Below are 27,114 nucleotides of genomic sequence, written 5' to 3' on the forward strand. Positions count from 1 at the left end.
AGATGGGTTTCCTGAATACAGCACACTGATAGGTCTTGACTCTTTATCCAATTTGCCAGTCTGTGTCTTTTAATTGGAGCATTTAGCCCATTTACATTTAAATTTAATATTGTTATGTGTGAATTTGATCGTGTCATTATGATGTTAGCTGGTTATTTTGCTTGTTAGTTGATGCAGTTTCTTCCTAGCCTCGATGCTCTTTACAATTTGGCATGTTTTTGCAGTGGCTGATACCGGTGGTTCCTTTGCATGTTTAGTGCTTCCTTTGCATGTTTAGTGCTTCCTTCAGGAGCTGTTTTAGGGCAGGCCTGGTGGTGACAAAACCTCTCAGCATTTGCTTATCTGTAAAGTATTTTATTTCTCCTTCACTTATAAAGCTTAGTTTGGCTGGATATGAAATTCTGGGTGGAAAATTCTTTTCTTTAAGAATGTTGAATATGGGTCCCCACTCTCTTCTGGCTTGTAGAGTTTCTGCAGAGAGATCAGCTGTTAGTCTGATGGGCTTCCCTTTGTGGATAACCCAACCTTTCTCTCTGGCCGCCCTTAACATTTTTTCCTTCATTTCAACTTTGGTGATTCTGACAATTATGTGTCTTGGAGTTGCTCTTCTCAAGGAGTATCTTTGTGGTGTTCTCTGTATTTCCTGAATCTGAATGTTGGCCTGCCTTGCTAGATTGGGGAAGTTCTTCTGGATAATATCCTGCAGAGTGTTTTCCAACTTGGTTCCATTCTCCCTGTCACTTTCAGGTACACCAGTCAGACGTAGATTTGGTCTTTTCACATAGTCCCATATTTCTTGGAGGCTTTGTTCATTTCTTTTTATTCTTTTTTCTCTAAACTTCCCTTCTCGCTTCAGTTCATTCAGTTGATCTTCCATCACTGATACCCTTTCTTCCAGTTGATTGCATCGGCTCCTGAGGCTTCTGCATTCTTCACGTATTTCTCGAGCCTTGGCTTTCAGCTCCATCAGCTCCTTTAAGCACTTCTCTGCCTTGGTTATTCTAGTTATCCATTCGTCTAATTTTTTTTCAAAGTTTTTAACTTTTTTGCCATTGGTTTGCATTTCGTCCTGTAGCTCGGAGTAGTTTGATCGTCTGAAGCCTTCTTCTCTCAACTCATCAAAGTCGTTCTCCATCTAGCTTTGTTCCATTGCTGTTGAGGAACTGCGTTCCTTTGGAGGAGGAGAGGCACTCTGCTTTTTAGAGTTTCCAGTTTTTCTGCTCTGTTTTTCCCCATCTTTGTGGTTTTATCTACTTTTGGTCTTTGATGATGGTGACGTACAGATGGGTTTTTGGTATGGATGTCCTTTCTTTTTGTTAGTTTTCCTTCTACCAGACAGGACCCTCAGCTGCAGGTCTGTTGGAATTTGCTAGAGGTCCACTCCAGTCCCTGTTTGGCTGGGTGTCAGCAGCGGTGGCTGCAGAACTGCGGATTTTTGTGAACTGCAAATGCTGCTACCTGATCGTTCCTCTGGAAGTTTTTTCTCAGAGGAGTACTCGGCCATGTGAGGTGTCAGTCTGCCCCTACTGGGTGGTGCCTCCCAGTTAGGCTGCTCGGGGGTCAGGGACCCACTTGAGTAGGCAGTCTGTCCATTCTCAGATCTCCAGCTGTGTGCTGGGAGAACCACTACTCTCTTCAAAGCTGTCAGACAGGGACATTTAAGTCTACAGAGGTTACTGCTGTCTTTTTGTCTGTGCCCTGCCCGCAGAGGTGGAGCCTACAGAGGAAGGCAGGCCTCCTTGAGCTGTGGTGGGCTCCACCCATTTCCAGCTTCCTGGCTGCTTTGTTTACCTAAGCAAGCCTGGGCAATGGCAGGTGCACCTCCCCCAGCCTCACTGCGGCCTTGCAGTTTGATCTCAGACTGCTGTGCTAGCAATCAGCAAGACTCCGTGGGCATAGGACCCTCCGAGACAGGTGCAGGATATCATCTCCTGGCGTGCCATTTTTTAAGCCTGTCAGAAAAGCGCAGTATTAGGGTGGGAGTGACCCGATTTTCCAGGCGCCGTCTGTCACCCCTTTCTTTGACTAGGAAAGGGAACTCCCTGACCCTGTGCACTTCCCGAGTGATGCAATGCCTCACCCTGCTTTGGCTCCCGCACGGTGCGTTGCATCCACTGTCCTGCACCCACTCTCTGGCACTCCCTAGTGAGATGAACCTGCTACCTCAGATGGAAATGCAGAAATCACCTGTCTTGTGCGTCACTCACACTGGGAGCTGTAGACCGGAGCTGTTCCTATTCGGCCATCTTGTAGTGAGGCACTTTATAATATGTAAAAATATTTCAATATAGCACCAATTCCACCTTCACCCCCACAAAAGCAATGGTGATTTGTGTTTTATTAACATCTTTATTATACAACTATATTTTAATTGTCCATGTTTTGCTTGCAAACCTCCCTGGGGACAGGAACTCAAGTGCCTAGGACTTCCCCTAGCATAAAATAGTGCTTCCAAAACTTTTATAGTGAATTGAGAATTCATTGCTTTACAGCTGCCTTTGTTTATAATCTCTAGTAAAAAAAGAGCTACAAAACCATATATGTATATTCTGTCTAGAGAGATGACTTTAAAAAAAATTTAAAAAAAGCTCGGCTACCCTCTTTAGTTGTATATGTCTGCTATCTCCTCTATAACTTGTCACCAAGGAAGGACCAGGTGAACACACAGTAAGATACAAACCAGGGAGAGAGCCCTCACCAGGAACCCAGTCTGGCAGCACCTCAATCTTGGACTACCCAGCCCACACAACTGTGAGAAGTAAAGGTCTGTTGTGTAAGTCACCCATTAAAGTACTGTGTTAGAGTAGCCTGGACTAAGATACCTAATAAGAAAGGCCTGGGCTCTGATGTTCAAATATTAGGTCTGCCATTTGCTTGATGAGTTTCTGAGTGTTTCTGAACCTCAGTTTCCTCAGCTGGAAAATGAGGATACCAGTGGGACTTCTCTCATTGTAGAGGGTAATGCTCAGGGCTGGTAAACCTGGTGCATGGTGAACATGCAGCAGATCTCTGGTGTGGGTGGAGGCACCATATCTTAAGTGCCTGCCCTACAATAAGCTGTGATTTACAACAGGAACCTAAAATTTCAGCTTCATTTTCTGAACTGTTTTTCTGATTTCTGGATGAAATTATCTTTATTTTCTTCTAGAAGTAAAACAAAAAGATGCCTTAGTTCCATGGAAGGCTGCTCTGAGGGGTATTCTGCTAAGTGTCATCCGGGCAGAACGTGGAGAAGCTCTTCGATTGCATCTCTCCCCTGCCTTATTGTTTCCTGCTGCCCTTGATGCTCCACTGTTCGGGCTATTGCAAGGTTAGAAGGATGCTCACGACCAACGAGGCAGAGTCCTTTGCATATGGCCTTGAGGATGTGTGCTTCTGAAGTCTAACAAGTAAGTAATAAACAGGCAGTTCTCAGAGCAAGAGGCTGAGACTGCTGCTTCACTCGGAGGGAACATAAAGCTTTTCAGGGATGGGTTACAGGTTTCCACATCGTGAGGCAAGCATCACCTTTTATCAAGAAAATGTCCTGGTATTTCCTCCTATGTTCAATAGAGTATATTGATTTAAGGTTTTATAGGACTGCATAATTATGTTTTATCACAAAGAAAAAGTTGAAGTCATAATAAACTAGTTAAAATATACACATGTTGGCTGGAAGTGGTGGCTCAGGCCTGTAATCTCAGCACTTTGGGAAGCTGAGGTGGGAGGATCACTTGAGGCCAGAAGGTTGAGACCAGCCTGGGCAACATGGTGTGTCTGGAATTGGTGGGTTCTTGGTCTCACTGACTTCAAGAATGAAGTCATGGACCCTCGCCGTGAGTGTTACAGTTGTTAAAGGCAGCGTGTCCGAAGTTTGTTCCTTCTGATGTTTGGATGTGTTCGAAGTTTCTTCCTTCTGGTGGGTTTGTGGTCTCGCTGGCTCAAGAGTGAAGCTGCAGACCTTTGCGGTGAGTGTTACAGCTCTTAAGGTGGAGCGAAGGTGGCGTGCTTGGAGTTGTTCGTTCCTCCCAGTGGGTTCGTGGTCTCGCTGACTTCAGGAGTAAAGCTGCAGACCTTTGCGGTGAGTGTTATAGCTCATAAAGACAGTGTGGACCCAAAGAGTGAGCAGTAGCAAGATTTATTGCAAAGAGCGAAAGAACAAAGCTTCCACTCTGTGGAAAGGGACCCCAGCGGGTTGCCACTGCTGGCTCCAGCAGCCTGCTTTTATTCTCTTATCTGGCCCCACCCACATCCTGCTGATTGGTCCATTTTACAGAGAGCTGATTGGTCTGTTTGACAGGGTGCTGATTGGTGCATTTACAATCCCTGAGCTAGACACAAAAGTCCTCCACTGTGGACACAAAGGTTCTCCAAGTACCCACCAGAGTAGCTAGATACAGAGTGTCGATTGGTGCATTCACAAACCCTGAGCTAGACACAGGGTGCTGATTGGTGTGTTTACAAACCTTGAGCTAGATACAGAGTGCCAATTGGTGCATTCACAAACCCTGAGCTAGACACAGGGTGCTGATTGGTGTATTTACAATCCCCTAGCTAGACATAAAGATTTTCCAAGTCCCCACCAGACTCAGGAGCCCAGCTGGCATCACCCAGTGGATCCCACACAGTGGCCGCAGGTGGAGCTGCTGGCCAGTCCCGCGCTGTGCACCCGCCCTCCTCAGCCCTTGGGCAGTCGATGGGACTGGGCGCTGTGGAGCAGGGAGCGGTGCTTGTCAGGGAGACACGGGCAGCACAGGGGAGGGAGGTTGGAAGCTGAGTGAGGCATGGTGGGCTGCAGGTCCCCAGCCCTGCCCCGTGGGGAGGCAGCTAAGGCCCGGCAAGAAATCGAGCACAGCGCTGATGGGCCAGCACTGCTGGGGGACCGGGCGTGCCCTCTGCAGCTGCTGGCTGGGGTGCTAAGCCCCTCTCTGCCCGGGGTCGGTAGGGCCGGCCGCCCCGAGTGTGGGGCGCGCCCCACCCACGCCCACCAGGAACTGCAGCTGGCCCGCAGGCGCCCTGCGTAGCCCCGGTTCCCGCTCGCGCCTCTCCCTCCACACCTCCCCGCAAGCGGAGGGAGCTGGCTCCTGCCTCGACCAGCCCAGAGAAGGGCTCCCATGGTGCAGCGGTGGGCTGAAGGGCTCCTCAAGCGCGGCCAGAGTGGGCACGGAGGCCGAGGAGGCACCGAGAGTGAGGGATGGCTGTGAGGGCTGCCAGCAGGTGTCACCTCTCAATGGCAAGACCCCAATGTCTACAAAAAATTATAAAAATTAGCTGGGCATGGTGGTGCACACCTGTAGTCTCACCTACTTAGGAGGCTGAGGCAGAAGGATCACTTGAACCCAGGAGGTTGAAGCCATGATTGCACCATTGCGCTCCAGCCTGCGTAACAGAGCAAAATCCTGTCTCAAAAAAAGAAACAGACAGACAAATAAATACTTTGTACTTTCTGTCCAGTTTTGCTGTGAACCTAAAACTGCTCTACACAATAAACTTTTTTAAAAAACACAGAATTTCTTAAATGCTTATGATTGTAAACCTTGATCACAAGTAACATACTAGGCATAGTGAGTTTAAACTTTTCTCCAAATTGGTCAAACATGTGTTCTCCACATTTAGGGAAAGTAACACAATGAGCATTTACACACACACACACACCAGTAACATACTGGTTCAAGGAAGCACCACATTTAAGTGCTTTAAGTGTTTCTTTATGATAAAACTTGACAAATGACAGGAATGATGGGAATTGCAGAAAGGATGGCAGGCCAGTGGGGGAAAGTGCTTTTGATCTGGGAAATGTGCAGCACCTCTTGTTAATTAGACCATGGTAAGAGCTGTGGAAGGGGCACCCTATTGCTTAACACCCTGTAGCACAGACTCGTTAGCTTTGTGAATTTCCTTGGATTGATTGTTAGAGCTATAACCTTAAGTTATTCCCTAATAGTAATTCTTTGGAGCAGATATTGAGCCTTTACTTTAAACCTAGAACTGCATTTGTTATTGCTAATCCTCACAGCAGTCCTAAGAGGTCAAGTATTTGCATCATTTAGCATTCTTTGTGGCAAGCAACAGAAACCAACACTAGTTAATTTTACCAAAAAAGGAATTTGAAATTTGTTAGGCTTGCAAGGAGCAGGACCGTTAAACATACAGGCTGCAAGGAAGAACAAGAACCAAAGCAATTTGGGGGGTTTTATGAGCAGGAACAAATAAACAGTTTGTTCAGGCAGTCTCCAATGGCTTTTGGACCCTGGCTCAGTCCCACAAATGATGGGGTGGTGGGGTGGGGGTGGTGTCTGATTGTCCTGGCCTGAGTTACTCTTAGCCCTTAGAGTACTTTGATTGACAGTCCTCCCAAAGATTGCATGAAATGGGGGTAGGCTTTACCCAACAAAGGGAAATGAGGGATGCTGTAACCAGAAGAGGCAACGAAAAGATGCAGCAAAGGCAAAGATCAAAAATATCTTCCACAATATCACCTTAATTTAAAGATGGAGGAAGAGGTCCAATGTTTAGTTATGGTCAAATGCCAAGGCACCATGTGTCAGTGACAACTCTGAGATAGGAACCTCTGTCTGCCCAATGCCCAAGAACCTGCTATTCCCCTCCTCACTTCCTCTGTCAAGCCCTCTCTATGCTACAGAGCATAATAGCACAGAGGTGACATCCACTTTCCAGAAGATCCACAGGCTTGTGTTGTGTTTATAAACCTTTTGAACTCTTCTGGGGAAATGCTTGGTTTCCATAGAAAGGAGTCAGCAACACTGTGTCTGATCTCCTTTCATGCATTTCTACTTTTTTCTTTCATGCTACCTCAGTTTTAATTTCCTTTGCTGTACCCATGCAGCCCTTGTCCCCAATGTAAACAAGTTGGGAGGAACTGATGAGTGGGCCAGGTTGACAAGGGGAGCACGGTAAGCACAGGAGGAACCCATCCAGCAGGACGCAGCCTGGATCTGTTTCAGCGGTCTCTGTGGGAACAGGGACCAGGCAGCTCAGCCCAGCTTCTCCACTTGGCTCTTCTCTTCTTTTATTCCTTTCTGCTCTAGCTGTCTTTCTCTCTCTGAAAATAATAGTTCCAAATAACCAAGCTTTAGGTGGTGTCAGTAGCCAGAAACATCCAAGGCTAACTAGACAGGAAGCAAAGTGTTCATTTTGAATTTAAAATGAGAAATCTAGGCCTATTTCAGGAGTTGGTAGTTGTGGGGTGGTGACCAAGTGTACAAGTTTAAGCTGATTTCTTACCCAATAATGAACATCAAATAGGTGAGCAGTGGCTTCATCAACTTTAAAAATGTGCCTGGACTAATGATCCAAGAGAAAAATACTATTCTGTTATTATAAAACACAATATACACAGATTTATACAACACTAAAAATTCCTAGTTGATAGTTAATTTCAATATGGTTAATTCTATTTAAAGATCACACAAACGAGTTGTTTGGTTATACTGGTCATTGAGTTAAAAGCGGTACAGTTTGGGCTATGGCTTTAGTTTCTATTATTAGAAGAGATAATGTTTATCATGTACCTAGTGCAGTGACCAGAATGTGGAAGGTGCTCAGTAAATGCTTGTTTCATTCCCTTTGTGAAATAGAGTAAACTTTAATCATTGTTCATATCCTCATATACTTCACTGTTCTTATTTTTAAATGTTTCTTAACTATCTATCAGGGGCCGAACACATGTCATTCTCCTTTCTGGAATCCATCAGTGCTTTTCATCAGCTCCTGATGTCTTACCACTCGACGTATGGTCCATGGACCAGCTGCAACAGCGTCACCTGAGAGCTTTCTGGAGCCAGAAAAACTCAGGTCCTAGCCCAGACCTCCTGAATCAGAATCAGATCTTGAAGTAATTTGTATACATTTGTATACATACTGGAGTTGGAGAAGCACTGACTTGCTGGATGAGGCTCGAGCCTCTTACGCTGGAATAAGATTTCTCTCCTGACTCTCATCCAACTCCTGCCATTTCTTTCCTTGGGATTTGAACTGAAATTCCCCAGAGACACAAAGCTGTTTCCTGTCTCTGGGCTTCTCCTGTGCTATTCTCTTTGCCTGGGATATATTTCTTCTTTTATGTCTCATTAATGCTTACTCTTCAAGACATGCATTTATTTTTCACTCTATATGTATTTATTAAGTACCTACAATGTTCCAAGCAGTATGCTCAGGTACCGTCTCTAAGAAAGACCCCACTGAGAATGGTGACCCTCCTTTCTGACTCTAAGGGACCAGGCATAACTCTATCATTGATTAATTATAGGTGGCCTTCCACAATTCTCTTATCTTCCCTGTACTTAGCATATTTCCTGGTCTTCAGAAGATGCTCAGGCAGTGTTTTGTTGGATTGAACTATTGCACTTAAAGGAACTAGTGATTGGGCTTGGACCACTAGGTGATCTCTGAAGTTATTCTTGACCCAAAGTGAGTATCCTCTTTGCCCACAGACCACATCCATACACTGTCACTAGCCAGGTGCCTGAGGATAACTTCTAATTCACCCAAGGGCCCTGTATTGGCCAGGAGCAGTAGTGACAGATTCCCATATTCATTTATACATTGAACAAATTTGAGAGTTGAGAGTGTCATAGGGAGAAAGGACTCAGCACAGAGACCTGAGAAGATGATCACTGTGAAAGGCACAAAATGGGCCCGTGGCTGTGGTCTCTTTGCCAAGCCTCTTCCAGTGGTAGCTACCCTGCCCTTAATCTGAGCTGCATGCCATCTTGTGAATTAGTGACTGGAGTCGAATTTCCTACTGGTTCCCCTACCCTATGGAGAGGCACGCCTGTGGGCAGCTCCAATGATGGTGACCACTTAGGGGATGGCATCTTTGTTGGCACGAGAAGTAGTCACAAGGGGGTAATGAAAATAAGACTTTGCAGTGATGAGCAGAAACAGTGGAGGGACACGACATAAATGATTAGAAATAAAGTAAATGATTAGAAATAAATGAAATAAATAGAATAAGTCAATGAGAGGTGGAAGAACCTACTTAAAACTTGGACCGTGGAGCCAGGCTGTCTGAATCCAGAACCTAGCTCTGCCTGTTAGGAGATGGACGATCTTGAGCAAGCTGTTAAATGTTCTATGCTGAAGTCTCCATCTGCAAAGTGGGAATAATAATAGCACATACCTTATGAGGATTAAACAAACTATTCATAAAGTACTTGGAATAGTGCCTGACACATTGTAAGCACTATATTGTTTAACAACTAGAAACCATGCAATTGCTCAAAAATAAAATTCAACGCCTCATTCTCTTTTTATTGTTGTAGCCTTCATGCTGGAATTCACAGTACTTCATGGGTTTTCCCTGGGTCTACGAGGGGAGTGTGTACATCTTTAAGTCATTGAGCAAGGCTTTAAAAAAATGGAGCAAAAGGGAAACAGCTGCTTTGCTTTTGAAACGATTTGCCAAGCTCACATAGTTAAGTTTAATGGCTGGGCGTTTTACACCCTAGAGAACAATGTAATTTGTGTCATTACTGCTACAAAGGATGACTTTTGGTGAGCGTTTCATTTTGGTTGCCTAAAAACCTAATTTGAACAAAGGAAGCAAAAACAAACACAAATATAGTAACGGAAAAACTCTAATTAGGCTTTGGGGAAAGATTGTCTGGTCCTGTCCTGTCTTCACAGGACAAAATAAAAATAACATTGACACCTGCAAAGTTATTTTTCTCAGCAAATATTTTAATTTGTAAGGAAGATTTTGTGGAGGACTACTTATAATTCTAGGAAGTGGGAAACTGGTTCAAGAGGAGGAGGGCTGGAAACCAATATCAAATGTCTATTATTTGCTTCACTTACAGTATATCTTTTAATCCTCTCAAAACTCTGAAAAGGAGATATTTTCCCTGTTTTACAAGGGAACACCAAGGCTCAAAGAGATTAAGTAACTTAAATGAGTTCATACAACCAGTAAGTTACATAACTAGAATTTGACTCTATGTCTGCCTGACTCTAAAACCTATGCCTGCTTAAAAAAAAAAAAATTGTAATGGAAACAAAGCATGTATAATTGAGTTTCTTCCATGTAGCTGCTAGGCGTCAAATATTAAATGCTTGTGAAGTTCCAATATATCTAACATTTATCCTCAAGGAAGACAGAGATATTGCTTCAAAATAGTCTCTGCATTTTGGTAGTAATCATGGGAAATGATGATGATGATGATAGCTGCAATGACTACAATGGCAATAATGACAAAAACTATGGAAGATAAGACAACAATCAACCAGTGACCTAATCTTGGATTGGAAGCCTCAGTTTCCTCATGGTAGTACGAGAAATTCCAACTACTCAACAAAAATGAGTATCTTGTGATAAAATTCAGAAAGTGATTAAGGGTGTTACTCACTCAAAAGGGGAGTTAAGAGGGCTTATAGTAATCCTATGTAAGGGACTCATACCAGCCGGCAGCTTGCTGAAAAGGGCTCGTTTAACTGGGCATAGGTTCTTTGTAACATATACATTTCCTATTACTGTAACTCTCTAGGTCAAGAAATCACTTATTCCAGAAAAGGCAGGAAACAATTTTCTTCTTGACATTGAGCCAAGCAGTCAATCGAGTCTGCAAATCAACCACAGAGCACTTCCCTTTAGTTATTGTTGTTGAACACAAAGTGTGTGTGTGTGTTTAGAATAGGCTTGCAAGTATCTATAAGGAAGGATCCTGGACCTTCACTGTAGAATAATCCTTGGGTCAGATGCTATACATTCTTCCTACAGTTACCATGTCAACACTACTTGATAGGATCAGAGGGGCCCATGGAATCCTAAGAAGAGAGGTGCTCTAAGTTCGGAAAATCTGGAGGATAGCCTGGTCTTAACATGGTCCCACTTGGTTTTTGACTTTGAGCAAATTATTGGGAGGATGAGGTGAATTAACATATTTTACAATACCTTTTGAACTGAAAAAGCGTTATATAATGTTTAATGAATGTAAACAGATTGTGATGTACTGGACTTTTTTTTCCCTGATATGCCCTTCTTTTTCCTACCAGAGCTTCTACCATGCTTTTCTACCATCTAGGGAAACAAGAAATGAAGTTTCCTGGAGAGCTTGGATTTCTCTATGGTAAATCCTTCAAAAGTTGCATTTGGGTACTTGGAATAAAGTTCATTGAATTTGCTTAAATGTGCATATTTCAGAGGGAAAAACTGAGACATAGTTGGCTCTGCTGGGAAAAGGTCACACAACTATACTGATGGACATCATGATTTGGGCGACTCTGCCTTCTCCTCTGGTCCTAATTAATCCAATTTGCAAAACAGCAACTGCAAACCTTCTGTTTTTCCCTCAATCTCCTTCCCCACCTCCTCTTACACACTCTTGGCAGATGCCTATGACTTCTATCCCTTATTGGAAATAAAAGCCACCAGATGGATTTATCCCCAGCTTGCAAATTCCAAACCTACAAACTACGTGCTCTCCATCCACCCCATCCTTTCCTTCAGAGTAAAATTCCAATACAGAGATCCTTTCTCCAACTAATTTTCTGCATCCATTTCCTTTCCAACACCCTAAAGAACCTCATTATATCAATTATGCCTTCTCTCTTCTCTCACCTTGACCCTTAACCCTCCACTTTCCTTAATAGATCATTTCCATCAGCACCCAATCACTGAATATCAGCATTGTCAATCTGAAAGGAAAAAAAAAGTACAGTAGAATTCCCCCATTGACAGGACAGTTTTTTATTTTGTTTTGTTTTGTTTTTTTCATGGCTGCCTTAACGTTCTCCCCTCTGCTTCCATGACATCCACATGCCACAGTACTCTGCTATTTTGCTATTTGGCTTCTGTTTTCAACATTCTGCCAAAACTCCTCTTGCTTGGCTCATGGATGTTCTTGCTGCTAATTTCCTTAGAATGTCTTAAGTCCTTATCTTACTTGATCCCGTAGTAACTCTCAGCATAGTCACCCACTTCTTGAAACATACATTTTCCTGTGTTTTGCAATGCCACACTCTTCCTGTTTGTCCTGCTGCTCCAGCCACACTGGCTCAGTGTCCTTTGAGGACTCCGGCCACCACTTAAGCTTATTTGCCTCTTGGCCTCCATTACAATGGGAATGCTTCTAACTCCAAATCCTTGTATCTGGCCGAACTCTCTTCTGAACACCTCCTGTGTCTACATGTCTGGTGGATTCTATTCAACATGGCCAAAACCAGGCTCATCATTTTTTTTTCCCTAAAGCTGCTCCTCCTCTATTACCAGTAACAACTTATGCAGGTCAGTTCCTCACACAAACACTTCCAGTGCTTTCCCGTTATCCTCAAAATGAAATCCAGGCTCCATATGTCTTTCAGGAAGCTTTAGGCCCTGTGCACCTCCATCTTCAGGCTCTTGACATTGACACTGTGTGAAACTCTGTGCTGCAGCCATTTTGACTAATTATGGTGCCCCTGACATCTCATTTTCTCATCCACTTTTGTGTCTTTGCACAGGCCAGTCCTTCTACCTTGAACACTCTTCCCAATCCCACTCCTGTTCTGTTGCTAACTCCTCCTCATCCCTATATTTCATCTTAGTCGTTGTTTATTTCAGAAATCAATTAGAAGCCTTTCTATGCACACTGGATTTTCCCCAATAAACCATTTGCTGCATTCATCTTATTGGTTTAAGGGAAATAACAAAATTAGGATGCTACTAGCAGTTACCAACTGAGTGTTCCTTGGTACTCGTTCTCATCTCCTCTCCCCCGTTTTCCCCTCCTGGGGTAGCCGAGTCACCCCTATGCTTTTGTGGCACTTCCATTCTATTGCAAATACTCTTTTTATTTGTCTGATGTTAAAAGAAAAATCTTAAGCCAAATTAAATTTAACAGAGTTCAATTGAGCAAAGAATGATTCATGAATCAGGAAGCCCCCTGAACCAGAGTAGGCTCTGAGAGACTCCAGTGCTATCACATGGTTGAAGATTTATGGACAGAAAAGGGAAAGTGACTTACAGAAAACAGAAGTCAGGTACAGAAACAGCCAGATTGTAAACATTTTCACATTTGCTTTATGTGAACCCAGTTTCAACAGTTGGCTGCCTTTGGTTGGCCCAAACTTGGTGATTGGCACACAAGTAAATTTATAGCCTGTTTACACAATCAGTTAAGTTACAGTTTACTATGTACAGAGAAAGATTTAGGCCAGACTTAAAATATGTAAGGAGGCAGCTGTAGGCTAAACTTAATTTAACACTGAACGCTAGGCCTTGAGCTGCTAGGGTGGTGCTAGAGATTTAAAGCAGTCCATACATGTTTGTTGAATTGACCTGACGTGAAACACAGTTTGTTATGGCTCCATAATACCCCCTTATTAACATGGGTAGTAGATACTATAATTGACTTAGCTATTCTCCTATTTTAGACATAAAGGTTTTTTTTGTTTGTTTTGTTTTGTTTTGTTTTTACAGCCCAGAGGTCCTTTATTTTATTTTATTTTTTTTAACAACTATTATGCCATGAATTCATAGGGAATAGGTTCCAGCAGCTCAGGCTCCTTCCCACTGGTTCTCACAAAGTGTGCTTCTCTGGGTGGAGCAGGCTGGCACTTTAGTTGAACCCAGGTACCTTTCTCTTTGGCTTCTTTCTTTTTCTGATCATTTTCCTTCACGCGTTTCAGGAAGCTGTCTCGGCTCTTAGAGTGCTTAATGTGCTCAATACGCACATTAATTCTCTTGGAAAGAATCTTGCCCTTAACTTGTTTGTTTACAACAATGCCAACAGCATGCTGGGTAACATTGTAGACTCTTCCAGTTTTGTCATGGTAACACTTGTGGGGCATTCCTTTTTGAACAGTACCCATTCCCTTGATGTCTACAATATCACCTTTCTTATAGATTCGCATATATGTGGCTGAAGGAACAACTCCATGTTTTCTAAAAGGCCTAGAGAACATATATCTGGTGCCTCTCCTCTTTCCCTTTGTGTTTGTCATTTTGGTGAATTACTGGAAGATGGCGGTTCTGGCCGAAAGGAAAGGCGACATTAAGGTTTTGTTGTCGTTAAGTATTATGGGTAATTCTGTGATGCAGATCTTTGTGATTTAAGCCTGTTTCCATTGTTTCCGATTATTAACATGATTAACATGAGTCTAAAAGTGGAGTTACTCAGAAAAAGTGTATGATCATCTGAAAGTCTTTGACAATACATTGTCAAGTTGCTTTCTAAAATTATTGCACAATTAAAATTACCGTTTACATGACCATTGACAACTTGCATTTCAAACCTTTATGTAGTGTGCATACACATCTGAAAACATCATCTCATTGTAAGAGTCCCAATAGCTGCCTGAGTGTATTGTTTACCTACACTGAGAATGTTGACTGAGTGGGGAATATTGCGGAGTGTGAAGGGCTTGAGGAGCTGGAATCCTGCAAGTCTGTAAAAGAAAATAAAAGAAAGAATATTTAAAGGCCCTGCACAGAGAGTGCAATCTACCAGCAGGCAGTAGAAAAGGGCAGAATTCAGGGGCTGTGATGGTTAATGCTGAGTGTCAACTTGATTGGATTGAAGAATACAAAGTATAGATCCTGGGTGTGTCTGTGGAGAGTGTTGCCAAAGGAGATTAACATTTGAGTCAGTGGGCTGGGAAAGGAAGACTCACCCTTAATCTGGGTGGGCACAATCTAATCAACTGCCAGCGTGGCCAGAATATAAGCAGGCAGAAAAATGTGTAAAGAGAGACTGGCCTAGCCTCTGAGCCTACATCTTTCTCCTATGCTGGGTGCTTCCTGCCCTCGAACATAAGACTCCAAGTTCAGTTTTGGAACTCGGTCTGGCTCTCTTTGCTCCTCAGCCTATAGATGGCCTATCGTGGGACCTTGTGATCATATGAGTTAATCCTTAAGAAACTCATATATATATTTCCTTAGTTCTGTCCCTCTAGAGAATGCTAATACAGGGGCTGAGGGTTTTTAAAATTTTTTTGTTCACTTCCTCCTCAGCTTCCTCAACACAGAATATTGATTGCTAATAATGAATGTCAAAGGTTATCATGCAGTGTATAGATAAAGCAAAAAGACTTCTTTTAGTTTATTTCATTGTCACTAGAATGATGATATTTGTTGAATTATCTGTTATGAGTCACAATAGCTCTGTTACTAGCAATCACATTAGAATGTTGAGACATAAGAAACATATGAATCCCCCATGTCAGTAACTAAGAATTTGGTTCTCCTTATTGATCAATTAGGATATCTCCTCTGCCTAATGACCTTTTTCCTCATTCTTCTTGTTGGTTCCCTACTGCACCAGCCACCCTGGCTCAGCCTCCTTTGAGGACTCCTGCCCCTTGTTAAGCTCTTTTCCTCCTTGGCTTCTTCCATTACGATCTGAATGCTTGTAACTCCAAATCCATGTGCCTGGACAAGCTCTCTTCTGAACACCTTCTGTATCTACCTGCCTGGTAGACTCTACTCATGTCTGATCCAACAGCTAGCCATGAGTCCTGGGTGCCCTGGCCCCAGCTGGGCCTCCCAGGCCTTTCTGCAGTATGATAGAGGCCACAGGCCAAGTCTCCCATTGGCTTGTTTGTGGGCTTCAGCCTCATTCCATGCAGAAAAGGGATTGAGATTATCAAATGACAGGATGGAGCCATGGTTGATAGGAGAGGTTATCACCAAAAATGGTGATTAGAGAGCAGAACATGAAGACGGAAGATGAGTGTCCTCTCAGGGAAGGATGCTTAGACCCTAAATGGTCAGTGTGATAAGGGTAAGAAGAGACGGACTAATAGAGATACCATCTGAGCATGGTCTGTGTCTACACATAGGCCAATTATTTTGAAATAAATTTAATTCAACAAATATTTTTTAAGACTGTGCCAGGAATACAATGAGAACACAATCCTCACCCTCCGAAAGCTCTTAGTCTACTAACGTAGATAGAGGTAGTATATACACCAGTAAAAATAGAATGCATTAATGAAAGAAGCATGGAAGAAAGGTGGGAATGCTTGCCTGCCAGAGGGCCAGAGAGGTGACATATAAGCTACATTTTCTCAGTAGTTATTTTCAGGGTTAACAAATGGAGAAACAGAAAAGAACTTTTGCAAAGTCATGAAGGAGAAAAACACCATGAAGTGTTTGGGAACCATATGCAGTATGGTATTGCTGAAGAGTAACATGCAAAGTGAGGATTATGAAGATATTATTACAATGTGAATCTGGAGCAGTTTTCCTGGATGAGTTGACAAAGGGCCCTGTGGAAAGCACAGTTTCATCTGCAGGAAATCAGTAACTGGAGAATGGCTGGAAGGAATGGGCCTGCAGTTAGCAGAGGTTAGGAGTGCAGGTTCTGGGATCAGACAGCTGGCATTAATATTCTAGACCTGTCAGGTCTCAGCTCTGTGCTTTGGGCAAGTTTCTTAGCCTTTGTAAGGATTAAATGAGATAATGCCTAAAAACAAGGTATTAGTATTATCGTCATTGCCGTCATCATTTTGTTTTTTTTTTTTTACTACTACTGGGTTTTCATTGCAAAGGGTGATTTTTAAAGGGAGAGGAAAAATAGAAGACATAACTAGTTAAGAATCTATTGCAGTATTCCAGACCAGATGGGGAAAGCGTAAACAGAGTCTATGAGAATGGCGGGGGATGGTGAGGAGCAGGCTGACAGGAGAAATGGGAATATAATCAACTGTATTTAATGACTCCAAAGAGAGAGGAGTGAAGAATGACTTTCATATTTCTGGTTTAGAAGATGAGGAGACAAATGATGTTACCATGGTAATTAAGAATAAAGAGAAATAAATTTGTTTTCAAATCCCTTGTCTGAAATAATCATAACAAAAACAATAGCTTACATTCTATGTATACCATATGCCATGAGCTGGTCTCAGCACTTTACATATAATTTACATATAATAATTGCACCTAACAACTAGTCGGAATAGGTAACATTTTTATTTCAAGTTCCCAGAAGAGGAAACTGAAACCCAGAGAGGTTAAATAATTTGCCTAATATTTCACAGCCAGGCCGGGCGCGGTGGCTCACGCTTGTAATCCCAGCACTTTGGGAGGCCGAGGCGGACGGATCACCAGGTCAGGAGATCGAGACCACGGTGAAACCCCGTCTCTACTAAAAATACAAAAAAATTAGCCGGGCGTGGTGGCAGGCGCCTGTAGTCCCAGCTACTCGGAGAGGCTGAGGCAGGATAATGGCGTGAACCTGGGAGGCGGAGCTTGCAGTGAGCCGAGATTGCGCCACTGCACTCCAGCCTGGGTGACAGAGCGAGACTCTGTCTCAAAAAAAAAAAAAAAAAAAAATTTCACAGCCAGGAAATGGCAGTGTGGCTTTTTTTAATGGGGTTTTTTTTTTTTTTTTTTGAGACAGAGTTTTGCTCTTGTTGCACAGGCTGGAGTGCAATGGCGTGATCTTGGCTCACCTCCTCCTCTGCCTCCTGTGTTCAAGGGATTCTCCTGCCTCTCCTGGGATTACAGGCATGCGCCACCATGCCTGGCTAATTTTGAACACAGTCTGCATCCAGAATCCCTGCTCTTTCCCTGTATACCACATGGCCTCCTGTGCACAATCCAGAGGAGACATCCAGGTATTGGATACATGGGCCCGGGGTGCAGCAGAAAAGCATTGCCCCAGTGCACAGCCATATCCATATGCTGTTGGCGCATGGATTGGAGCAAAACCATGGAACTAGATGAAGGTATGGCCTAAGAAGATCAAGAAGCTAAGGAGGACCAGCATTATAGGATGGGCCAGAAGAGTAGATCCAACAAGTGTTAACCTAGAGGAGAATGTCAGGGTGAAGCAGGTTGTCAACATGACCCTATGCCATAGAGACATGAGGGCTGATTAATGTATCAGAGAAAGACAGAGAGACAGAGTAAAGGAGAGAGAGAGAGGGTGATATGGTTTGGCTGTGTCCCCACCCAAATCTCATCTTGAATTGTAATCCCCATGATCCCCACATGTCAAGGGAGGGACCCAGTGGGAGGTTATTGGATCATGGAGGTGGTTTCCCCATGCTGTTCTCGTGATAGTGAGTTCTCAAGAGATCTGATGGTTTTATAAGGCAGTTTCCCCTGCCCTTGCACGCTCTCTCTGTCGCCTGCCATCATGTAAGACGTGCCTCTTCCCCTTCTGCGGTGATTGTAAGTTTCTTGACATCTCCCCAGCCATGGGGAACTGTGAGTCAGTTAAACCTCTTTTCTTTATAAATTGCTCAGTTTCAGGTAGTATCTTTATAGCAATGTGAGAATGGATTAATACAGAGACTCAGAAAAGCTCCTTGCATTTGGCAATTGAGAGAATAATGGCATGATGATCTTTGTCAAAGTTTGTGATCAGGAGGTGGGGGTGGAATTCTGACTTGGGTGGGCCAGAGGAACTCAATGGTGGGAGAATAATTGGTGAAATCATAAATTGACACCTGTGAGAAATGGCGGATGAACTGAATAAAGTGTAGGGTATTTAGCTTGTCATGATTGTCTCTGAGAAACAGGTTGCAGGAATGCTACTTGCATTGAATAATTTTATTAGTTATCATTTAATTCCTTTAAATTGATTTCTTTAGTTCCCTATCAGAGACAAGCTCAAACTACACACAATGAATACATCATGGACTTCTCCTTCTCTTTATTTCTGCTTCACTCTGGGCAAATGATAGACAATAAAGAAATATTGTGGATCTTGGTATTTAATGGTTTATAATCAGATAATTGTTCACTGTCCAGTACTCACTGTCCCTAAAGCCCCTAATCCTACAGGCATCACAGATATGAAGTGGATTTGGTATCTGATGTCTTTCTTTTTTTTGTCAAATGAATGAGTGAATGAACCTAGTCCAACCATCTGTTTCCAAAAAGGATGCCGCAAAGAACACTGGAATAAGATTCTAACTTCAGGCCTGTGAATTATCTGAAAGCCTACTCTAGTGTTTAATCACCTGAATCATCAGGGAGTTTCTTCTTCAATTTCATGTAATTATAATATTTTCAAACTATTTGCTCTAGATTGGCCTTCAGGAGAGGGCCAGAAATCAGCCTCCTGCAGCCTGCGAAGTTGGTGCTGGGCTGCTCCATTGCTCATTCCTGGATTCCTGGATGGAACCTCTCAACCCAACCTCATGCTGCCTCCAAAGCCTCCCTCCCCTGCCATGTGTCTTCTCCCTCCAGGCCTCCACTTGGGCAGGGTGAATGGGCTCTCCTGTCACCAGTATCTGCTCTCAACAGCAGCAGCCTCTTCACCTTCGCTAAATCAATCCCTATCTACTTTCCATTTGAAAAACATGAAAAAAAACGTAGACCTTGATATCACCTGTTTTATTTTTTGTTTTTGTTGTTTACACCTTTGCAATTTTTTCCCTCTATAATTGTAGTAGGGCCTTGGGAGTGAAAGATAATAAGCACCTTTTATTTGTCTTTTTTTTTCTCCCACATTCCTTATAAACAAAATTTGTTTCCAGGCTTTGGGGGGTCATGATAAGGTTATAAGTTATGAGTCTACAGAGTCTTTGGGTGTGCATTGCCATCTGGATCTACTGTACCAGTGGCTGGCCAGAGTGTATCTTTCCAAAGGAGTCCTGCATCTGCCTGCTTAGGGGCTGACCTAGCATTGCCAGCAGACCTGGAGAGGACAGAAGGGGTTGGATTGAGGAACCTGGAGAATCTTGAAAGTAGAGGGGCTTCACATCATAGCCCAAAGGCATTAGCTTATGAACCTATTCACTACGGGGCCCTTTTGGAGGGAAAGAAGCAGGCATGTTTTCTATTCTATCTATGTCTTTTAGCCTAAACTAAGCAAGAAAAAAACAGGCCCGTCAGTTCTTGATCCCCAGCGAGACCCAAGCTGGACTTGCGTTATTTCTCACTGAAGAAATCCACACTCACTGGCCTGAGTAGGGAAAGAAAATAACAGACTATTTCAATAAACTGTGAGGCCTAAATGACTGGATTACATAGGTCCTGTTGAGGCAGAATTTATAGAAAAACAGACTAGAGAGTTAATGAAAATGTAATGAGAAGTCTTCAGGAGATAAAATAAGAGAACATAAAATTTCTGGGATTAAAAAAAAATGCCTAATTTCTAGATGTAAAGTTAAGAGATGAATTTGAAAAGAGAGCAGTTCCTGATGAAAATCACATTGGTTATGAGAAAGATCAAGTGGAGGAAATAGCTTATGACCCAGAGCACAGATGCAAAAATATGGGAACCATAGATGAAAAGACAAAAGACATGGAAGACACACGTATGGATTCAAGAAAAAGAAATTAATATATGGAAGATAAATACTGATCAACAAATAATAATAATAGATGAAACTTCCCTGTGCTGAACGAGACCTTGCTTTCGGTTCAGCTAACACCAGGAAGTTGTGATAATAATGACAAAGGAATCAGTCTCATCCAAGTGACTGTTCTGAAGTCCGGTAAGATAAAGTTTCATAAACTTCCCCGTGCAAAGAAATGGCTATTACATAAAGAGGAGAATGAGACTAGCATCAATCTCACTACAGTACTGAAAGCTAGAAAACAGTAAAGATTTATGAAATTTTGAGATAAATGGAGTAACAATGTCATTTAAATGTGAGAAAAGAAAGCCATTACTAAAAATGCTACGGCCCACTCTCTTTAAGGAAACACTCTTATTTATATATTCAAACCAAACAAAATTTAAGGATAACCTAGATCTCAGGACAGGAGAAGATGAAGAATACAAGAAACCGCAGTGAGCAGTCCTGTAAAACACATAGTGAAGTCTAAAGGATGATGGTCATGTGGCTGTGAACTGTAATGTGAGGTAAGTAACAATTCCCTAACAGAAAAGAAAAACTGCATGTCTCTGTATGAAATACTATCTGTATTCCCAGAAGTAAGCACTTGCTAATATTTACTGAATAAATACTCAAGAGTTCAGTTTTACATAAGTCTCAACAAAGTCAGTGTTAGAACAGATTAATAAAAATCTTGATATGGGGACTATTACTTTAAATTTATTACCACATATCTTTGATTTTGTGACTTAAAAATTAGGAAACTACTAGCTAAGAGAGAGAATTTCCTAATTTCTAGAATTAGAGTGGAAATGTAAAATAATACAACAAATTAGGAAAAAAAGTAAGAAGAAACAACAAAATAATTATCAACATAAAGTAAAATGGAAAAATACAACAAAAGATACTAAGTATCACAATGAAAGTGAAGAGATGCTGTCTTATATAAAAAGACAAGCAACTTCATAGCTAGGCATGGTGACATGCACCTGTAGTCCTAGCTACTCAGGAGGCTGAGGCAGGAAGATCACTTGAGCCCAGGAGCTTGAGGCCACAGCGAGCCATGATCGCACCACTGGGCAACAGAGCCCAGATCCTGTCTCCAGAAAAAAAAAAAAAAAAAAAAAAAAAAGGAACAGAATGCTTACAAACTCCAGCTATATGTTGTTTAAAAATACATTCAACTAAAATAGAATAGTAAAGAAATGTAGAAAATAATGGAATGTACTAAGACATTTTAAGCAAAGTTAGAAAAAAAGAAGCAGCTATAACATTATAATACTAGATAAAGAAGAATTTGACGCATAAAGCATTGTATGGGGAAAAGATAAAAGGCATAATCTACAATAAATTACAATAAATTAATAAATTTCAGTGTCTCCAAATAGCAGCTAAATACATAAAGCAAAACAAAAACTAGAAATACAGAGACCTTATAAAATCCAAAATCATACCATAAACTATAATACACTTAAATCAATGAGCATTAAACAAGGGTAAAGATATCTCAAATAATATAATCAACAAATCTGATTTAAAAATACGTATGTAGATAATTTTGTGCCCTACAGACAAAGATGCACATTCTTCACTACGTTTACCAGACAGTTGCAAATAAACCATTTACCTGACCACAATGAAAATTAAGAAGTTTCAAAAGGAACATTTTTATTGGCCACATTCTCTGACTATAAAGCAACAAACTAAAATTTATTCACAAATAATAAAAATACTAATTACTTGTAAATTAATAGTCAGATTTCTAAAATGGTCAAACTGGAAATCACACCTCCAGGCACTTAGAAAATGCAAGTCATCTAGAGAAATGAACCACTCATGGAGTCCTCATGGACGTTTCAGACATAGAATCACAACAAATATGAGATCGCAACAAAAATTCTCAAGACACATGAGAAGAGGTGCAGCTTCTGATGATGCTGACTTGATTGTTTTGGACTAATCCTCCTACTGAAGACTGTAGCCTGATACTTTTAGTGAAATACATGAATCTTTGCACATTGCAAAGATCTTCTCCATTGTCTTGAAATATTTGAGCAGAAGGCCTGATCCATCAAAGAATACGTAAATATCAGGGTTAGACATGTCAAACAAAATTTTTTTTTTTTTTTTGAGACAGAATCTCGCTCTGTCACCCAGGCTGGAGTGCAGTGGCACAATCTCGGCTCACTGCAAACTCCGCCTCCCGGGTTCACACCATTCTCCTGCCTCAGCCTCCCGAGTAGCTGGGACTACAGGTGCCCGCTACCACGCCCAGCTAATTTTTTGTATTTTCAGTAGAAACGGGGTTTCACCATGTTAGCCAGGATGGTTTCGATCTCCTGACCTCGTGATCCACCTGCCTTGGCCTCCCAAAGTGCTGGGATTACAGGCGTAAGCCACCGTGCCCAGCCAAAATTTTTAAAAAAAATTTTCATCCACAAAAGCAGAAGTCTGGCTGGGCGCAGTGACTCATGCCTGTAATCCCAGCACTTTGGGAGGCCAAGGTAGGCAGACCACTTGAGGCCAGGAGTTCGAGACCAACCTGGGCAACATGGTGAAACCCTGTCTCTACTAAAAATACAAAAATTAGCTAGGTGTGGTGGCACATGCCTGCAATCCCAGCTGCTGGGGAGGCTAAGGCATGAGAATTGCTTGAACCCAGGAGGTGGATGTTGCAGTGAGCTGAGATCATGCCACTATACTCTAGCCTGAGCAACAGGGCGAGACTCCATCTCAAAAAAACAAAAACAGAAACAAAAAAACAGAAAAGCAGAAGCCAATCAATCCATCTATGCTTTTTTAGAAAATAATTTATGTCCTACTCAAAGATAATTGAGTTACTTGAAGAAAATTGAAGCTGCTTCCCCACAAACTCCATTTTGGCCTGGTGGGGACTCCAATCCCATGGCATGCTGTGTGTTCTCTATCTACTAGGTGTCCTCCATGGCAGGCAGGCAGAGATGCAGTAGCCTGCCCCTCTTGGAGCTGATATTTACATCCTCTTTCATGCTCAAATATTTCTAGGCAGTTGAGAAGATATGAATCAACCATGTGCAAAGATGTATTTATCTTGATATGGGTTACCAGGCTAGAGTCACTGAAAACAACTTGATGAAGCCTTTCATAGACTCTAGGGACACTGAGCTCACCTGAAAAAGTCCTAGATTCAGCTGATACATCATTGTTATTAGCCCATATTTCCAAAAATAATTGTGCCAAAGTTTATCTTTTAACAGCCCAAATCTAATTATTAAGTGATTGAAAGAGTCAGAGAGATTGGTCCCCAGAAGCCCTATATGAGGGTCTTGATTTGGGAGAAGTTTTGGTTTCAAGGAGAATCAGGATTATTCAATTAGTCAGATGCCTTTTAATTAGTCAAAGAGTTTTCCATGCACTGTTACATTTAGTCTTCACAAAAGCAGGTCTCATCATCATAATTCCAGTATTACAGAAGAGAAAACGGAGGCTCAAAGAAGTTAAATGATTTTCCCAAGCTCACTTAGCCGGTTCATGAGCTGTACAAAAATCAATCCAAAGCATTTGAAGGTAAAACTCATGCTGTTTCTTCAGAGTTTAGGAACACCAGGAGGAAGAGCCAGGCTCCCTCCTAGGTGCAGTTGTTTGCTGTGGCTGACATTATTATTTTCTGTCCTTTGAATCAGTGCAGGCAACTGTTCATGACCAAGAACCAAGATTCTCTTTGATTCATAAGCACCATATTGACATAGGCACTGAGTGCTTAATAAACCTGAGTTGGTAATAATGATAGCACCAACAAAGCAGTTGGCTGTATGCATATTACACTGTTGGGAAAAGCTTAGAATAGAGCCACCAACCACATGCCATACACAGTATAAAAATCCAGACTGGGGAAATCTGTTATATGATCAAATAGTTAAATATACTTGACCTCTTCAAAATCAGACTAAAACAAATGAAGTAAGAAGCTCAAAGAGATTAATCCACGCTGCAACCGAGAAATGAGATGGGCTTAATGTGAAATACAAGGTCAAACTCAGCTAGCTTAAAAGAACCAAGATTTAAGGTGAGTGGTGTGTGCTCAAGACATTAAAGGTTTAATTGAAGTCAGGATTGTTACTTAAAATACCATGAAAGGATTAGATTCAAAAGAAGTTCATTGATCTCACCTAAAAATGCGTTGGAACCTAATGAGAGAGTTGGACCCTGAGTGAATGCCATGATCCAAACAAGAGGGTCTCAATGTAAGGAGAAGCCCATGGAACTGCAGTGAAAACTTGAGAAATTAAAAGAAAGGCATCAGTGACACCATTAAAGCAAATCAGGCATGTTTTCATGGAAACGGGATAAACAGATGACAGAGATGTTACAAGGCCAAGTGATTATCGATTTAAGCAACAATTTGGAGGAGGTAGGACAACTCTTTTTCACCATAAAATACATTTCTCCAGCATAAATGCTAAAAAAAAATTTTTTTAAACAATTTAAGGCTGGGTGTGGTAGCTCACACCTGCAATCCTAGCACTTTGGGAGGTGTTTTGGGAAGCAGGAGAACAATTTGAATCCAGGAGTTTGAGACCAGCCCGGACAACACAGCAAGACCCTGTCTCTACAAAATTAAAAGCAAAAAAATTAGCTAGACATGGGGGGTATGCCAATAGTCCTAGACCCTTGGGAGGCTGAGGTGGGAGGATCACTTGAGCCCAGGAAGTTGAGGCCGCAGTGAGCTGTGATTGCAGCACTGCACTCCAGGCTGGGCAACAGATTGAGCTTCTCTGTCAAACAAACAAACAACAATAACAACACAAGAAAAAACACAAAGAGAAAGAATTTAATTTCTGAGAGAGCGAGCGATTAGAACTTTTTAAGGAATAACACTATCTGATGTTGCCAAAGAATGAAGAAAAAGATATGTAGCACATGCCTTGGTGCGAAGCTTTCTGTTGACCTTTCACTGGGAGGAAAAGAAAACACACATTAGATATTAACATCCAATCAATGCCTAAACACTAAGTCTATTTGGGCTGGTATTAATATAATTACACTAGCTTTCTTTCAATTAACATGTATCTGGGATATCTTTTCTCAATTCCATTTTAAAGACTTAAGTAGTTCTTTTTTTAATTATACTTTAAGTTTTAGGGTACATGTGCACAACGTGCAGGTTAGTTCCATATGTATCCATGTGCCATGTTGGTGTGCTGTACCCATTAACTCGTCACTTAACATTAGGTATATCTCCTAATGCTATCCCTCCCCACTCCCCCCACCCCACAACAGGCCCTGGTGTGTGATGTTCCCCTTCCCGTGTCCATGTGTTCTCATTGTTCAATTCCCACCTATAAGTGAGAACATGCGGTGTTTGGTTTTTTGTCCTTGTGATGGTTTGCTGAGAATGATGGTTTCCAGCTTCATCCATGTCCCTACAAAGGACATGAACTCATCATTTTTTATGGCTGCATAGTATTCCATGGTGTATATGTGCCACATTTGCTTAATCCAGTCTATCATTGTTGGACATTTCAGTTGGTTCCAAGTCTTTGCTACTGTGAATAGTGCCACAATAAACATACATGTGCATGTGTATTTATAGCAGCATGATTTATAGTCCTTTGGGTATATACCCAGTAATGGGATGGCTGGGTCAAATGGTATTTCTAGTTCTAGATCCCTGAGGAATTGCCACACTGTCTTCCACAATGGTTGAACCAGTTTACAGTCCCACCCACAGTGTAAAAGTGTTCCTATTTCTCCACATCCTCTCCAGCACCTGTTGTTTCCTGTTTAATGATGGCCATTCTAACTGGTGTGAGATGATATCTCACTGCGGTTTTTATTTGCATTTCTCTGATGGCCAGTGATGATGAGCATTTTTTCACGTGTCTTTTGGCTGCATAAATGTCTTCTTTTGAGAAGTGTCTGTTCATATCCTTTGCCCACTTTTTGGTGGGGTTGTTTGTTTTTTTCTTGTAAATTTGTTTGAGTTCATTGTAGATTCTGGATATTAGCCCTTTGTCAGATGAGTAGGTTGCAAAAATGTTCTCCCATTCTGTAGGTTGCCTGTTCACTCTGATGGTAGTTTCTTTTGCTGTGCAGAAATATGCCTTTAGTTTAATTAGATCCCATTTGTCAATTTTGGCTTTTGTTGCCATTGTAAGTATTTCATATTATCTCTGATAAAAAGCATATAACTACATTTTGTAAACACAGCCTTGTACCTGAAGATTTAAGTCCATTTATATTTGTCATAATTACTAAATTTATAGATTAGATTTATTTGTACCTGGTTATCTTGTGCTTTTGTTTGTTCTCCCTTATTCTATACTTCATTTCTTTCTTCTCACCTTCTTTTGGACTGATTATTATTTTCTCATTGTTTTTCCTCTTCTGTTTTGAAAGTTGTATACACTGTATTCTAAAGGAAAGCAGTATTTTTATCCTTCTCCCCCCAAACACAAGAAACTCAATATTATTCTCTTCCCATCTGTATGCTATTGCCAAGTATTTTAGTCCTATCATGCTTTTCTAACTCCAAAAGATATTTTAATTATGTTTCATTCCATCAATATTAGCTTTGGTTTACCCACATTTGCCATATTCTTTGTTCTTTAATCCTTTGTTTACATCAGACTTTCCATCTGGGATCATTTTCTTCTGCCTGAAAAAAATATCCTTTAGAATTTTCCTTACTGGGTGTTTAAATGTTGCAAACTCTCTGAGTTTTGGGTTGTTTAAAAATGTCTACTTAGCCCTCATATTTGAGAGATGTGGAACCTGGGATTCAACTTCTGCATCACTGTTTTTATTCCTCTCAGTACAGATCTGCCATTTTCTTGCCCCCATTGTTGCCATTAAGAAGCAAGCTATCAAATTAAGCATCACTTCTTGAAAGGTTGTGTGTCTTCTCTCTATAGAGGACTT

At 41.7% G+C, this 27,114-nt stretch overlaps 1 protein-coding gene across 1 annotated transcript; it reads right to left on the reverse strand.

Annotated features, from left to right (window-relative positions):
- Positions 1 to 13,437: 13,437 nt before the first annotated feature.
- LOC116466475 (large ribosomal subunit protein eL21-like) lies at positions 13,438 to 13,937 on the reverse strand. Its single transcript, XM_032754948.2, has one exon. It carries the CDS (start codon positions 13,918 to 13,920, stop codon positions 13,438 to 13,440), a length of 483 nt encoding a protein of 160 aa, XP_032610839.1. The 5' UTR covers positions 13,921 to 13,937.
- Positions 13,938 to 27,114: the final 13,177 nt, after the last annotated feature.

Source organism: Hylobates moloch, unplaced genomic scaffold (genome assembly GCF_009828535.3).
Source record: "Hylobates moloch isolate HMO894 unplaced genomic scaffold, HMol_V3 SCAFFOLD_4, whole genome shotgun sequence".
Taxonomy (NCBI): Eukaryota; Metazoa; Chordata; class Mammalia; order Primates; family Hylobatidae; genus Hylobates; species Hylobates moloch.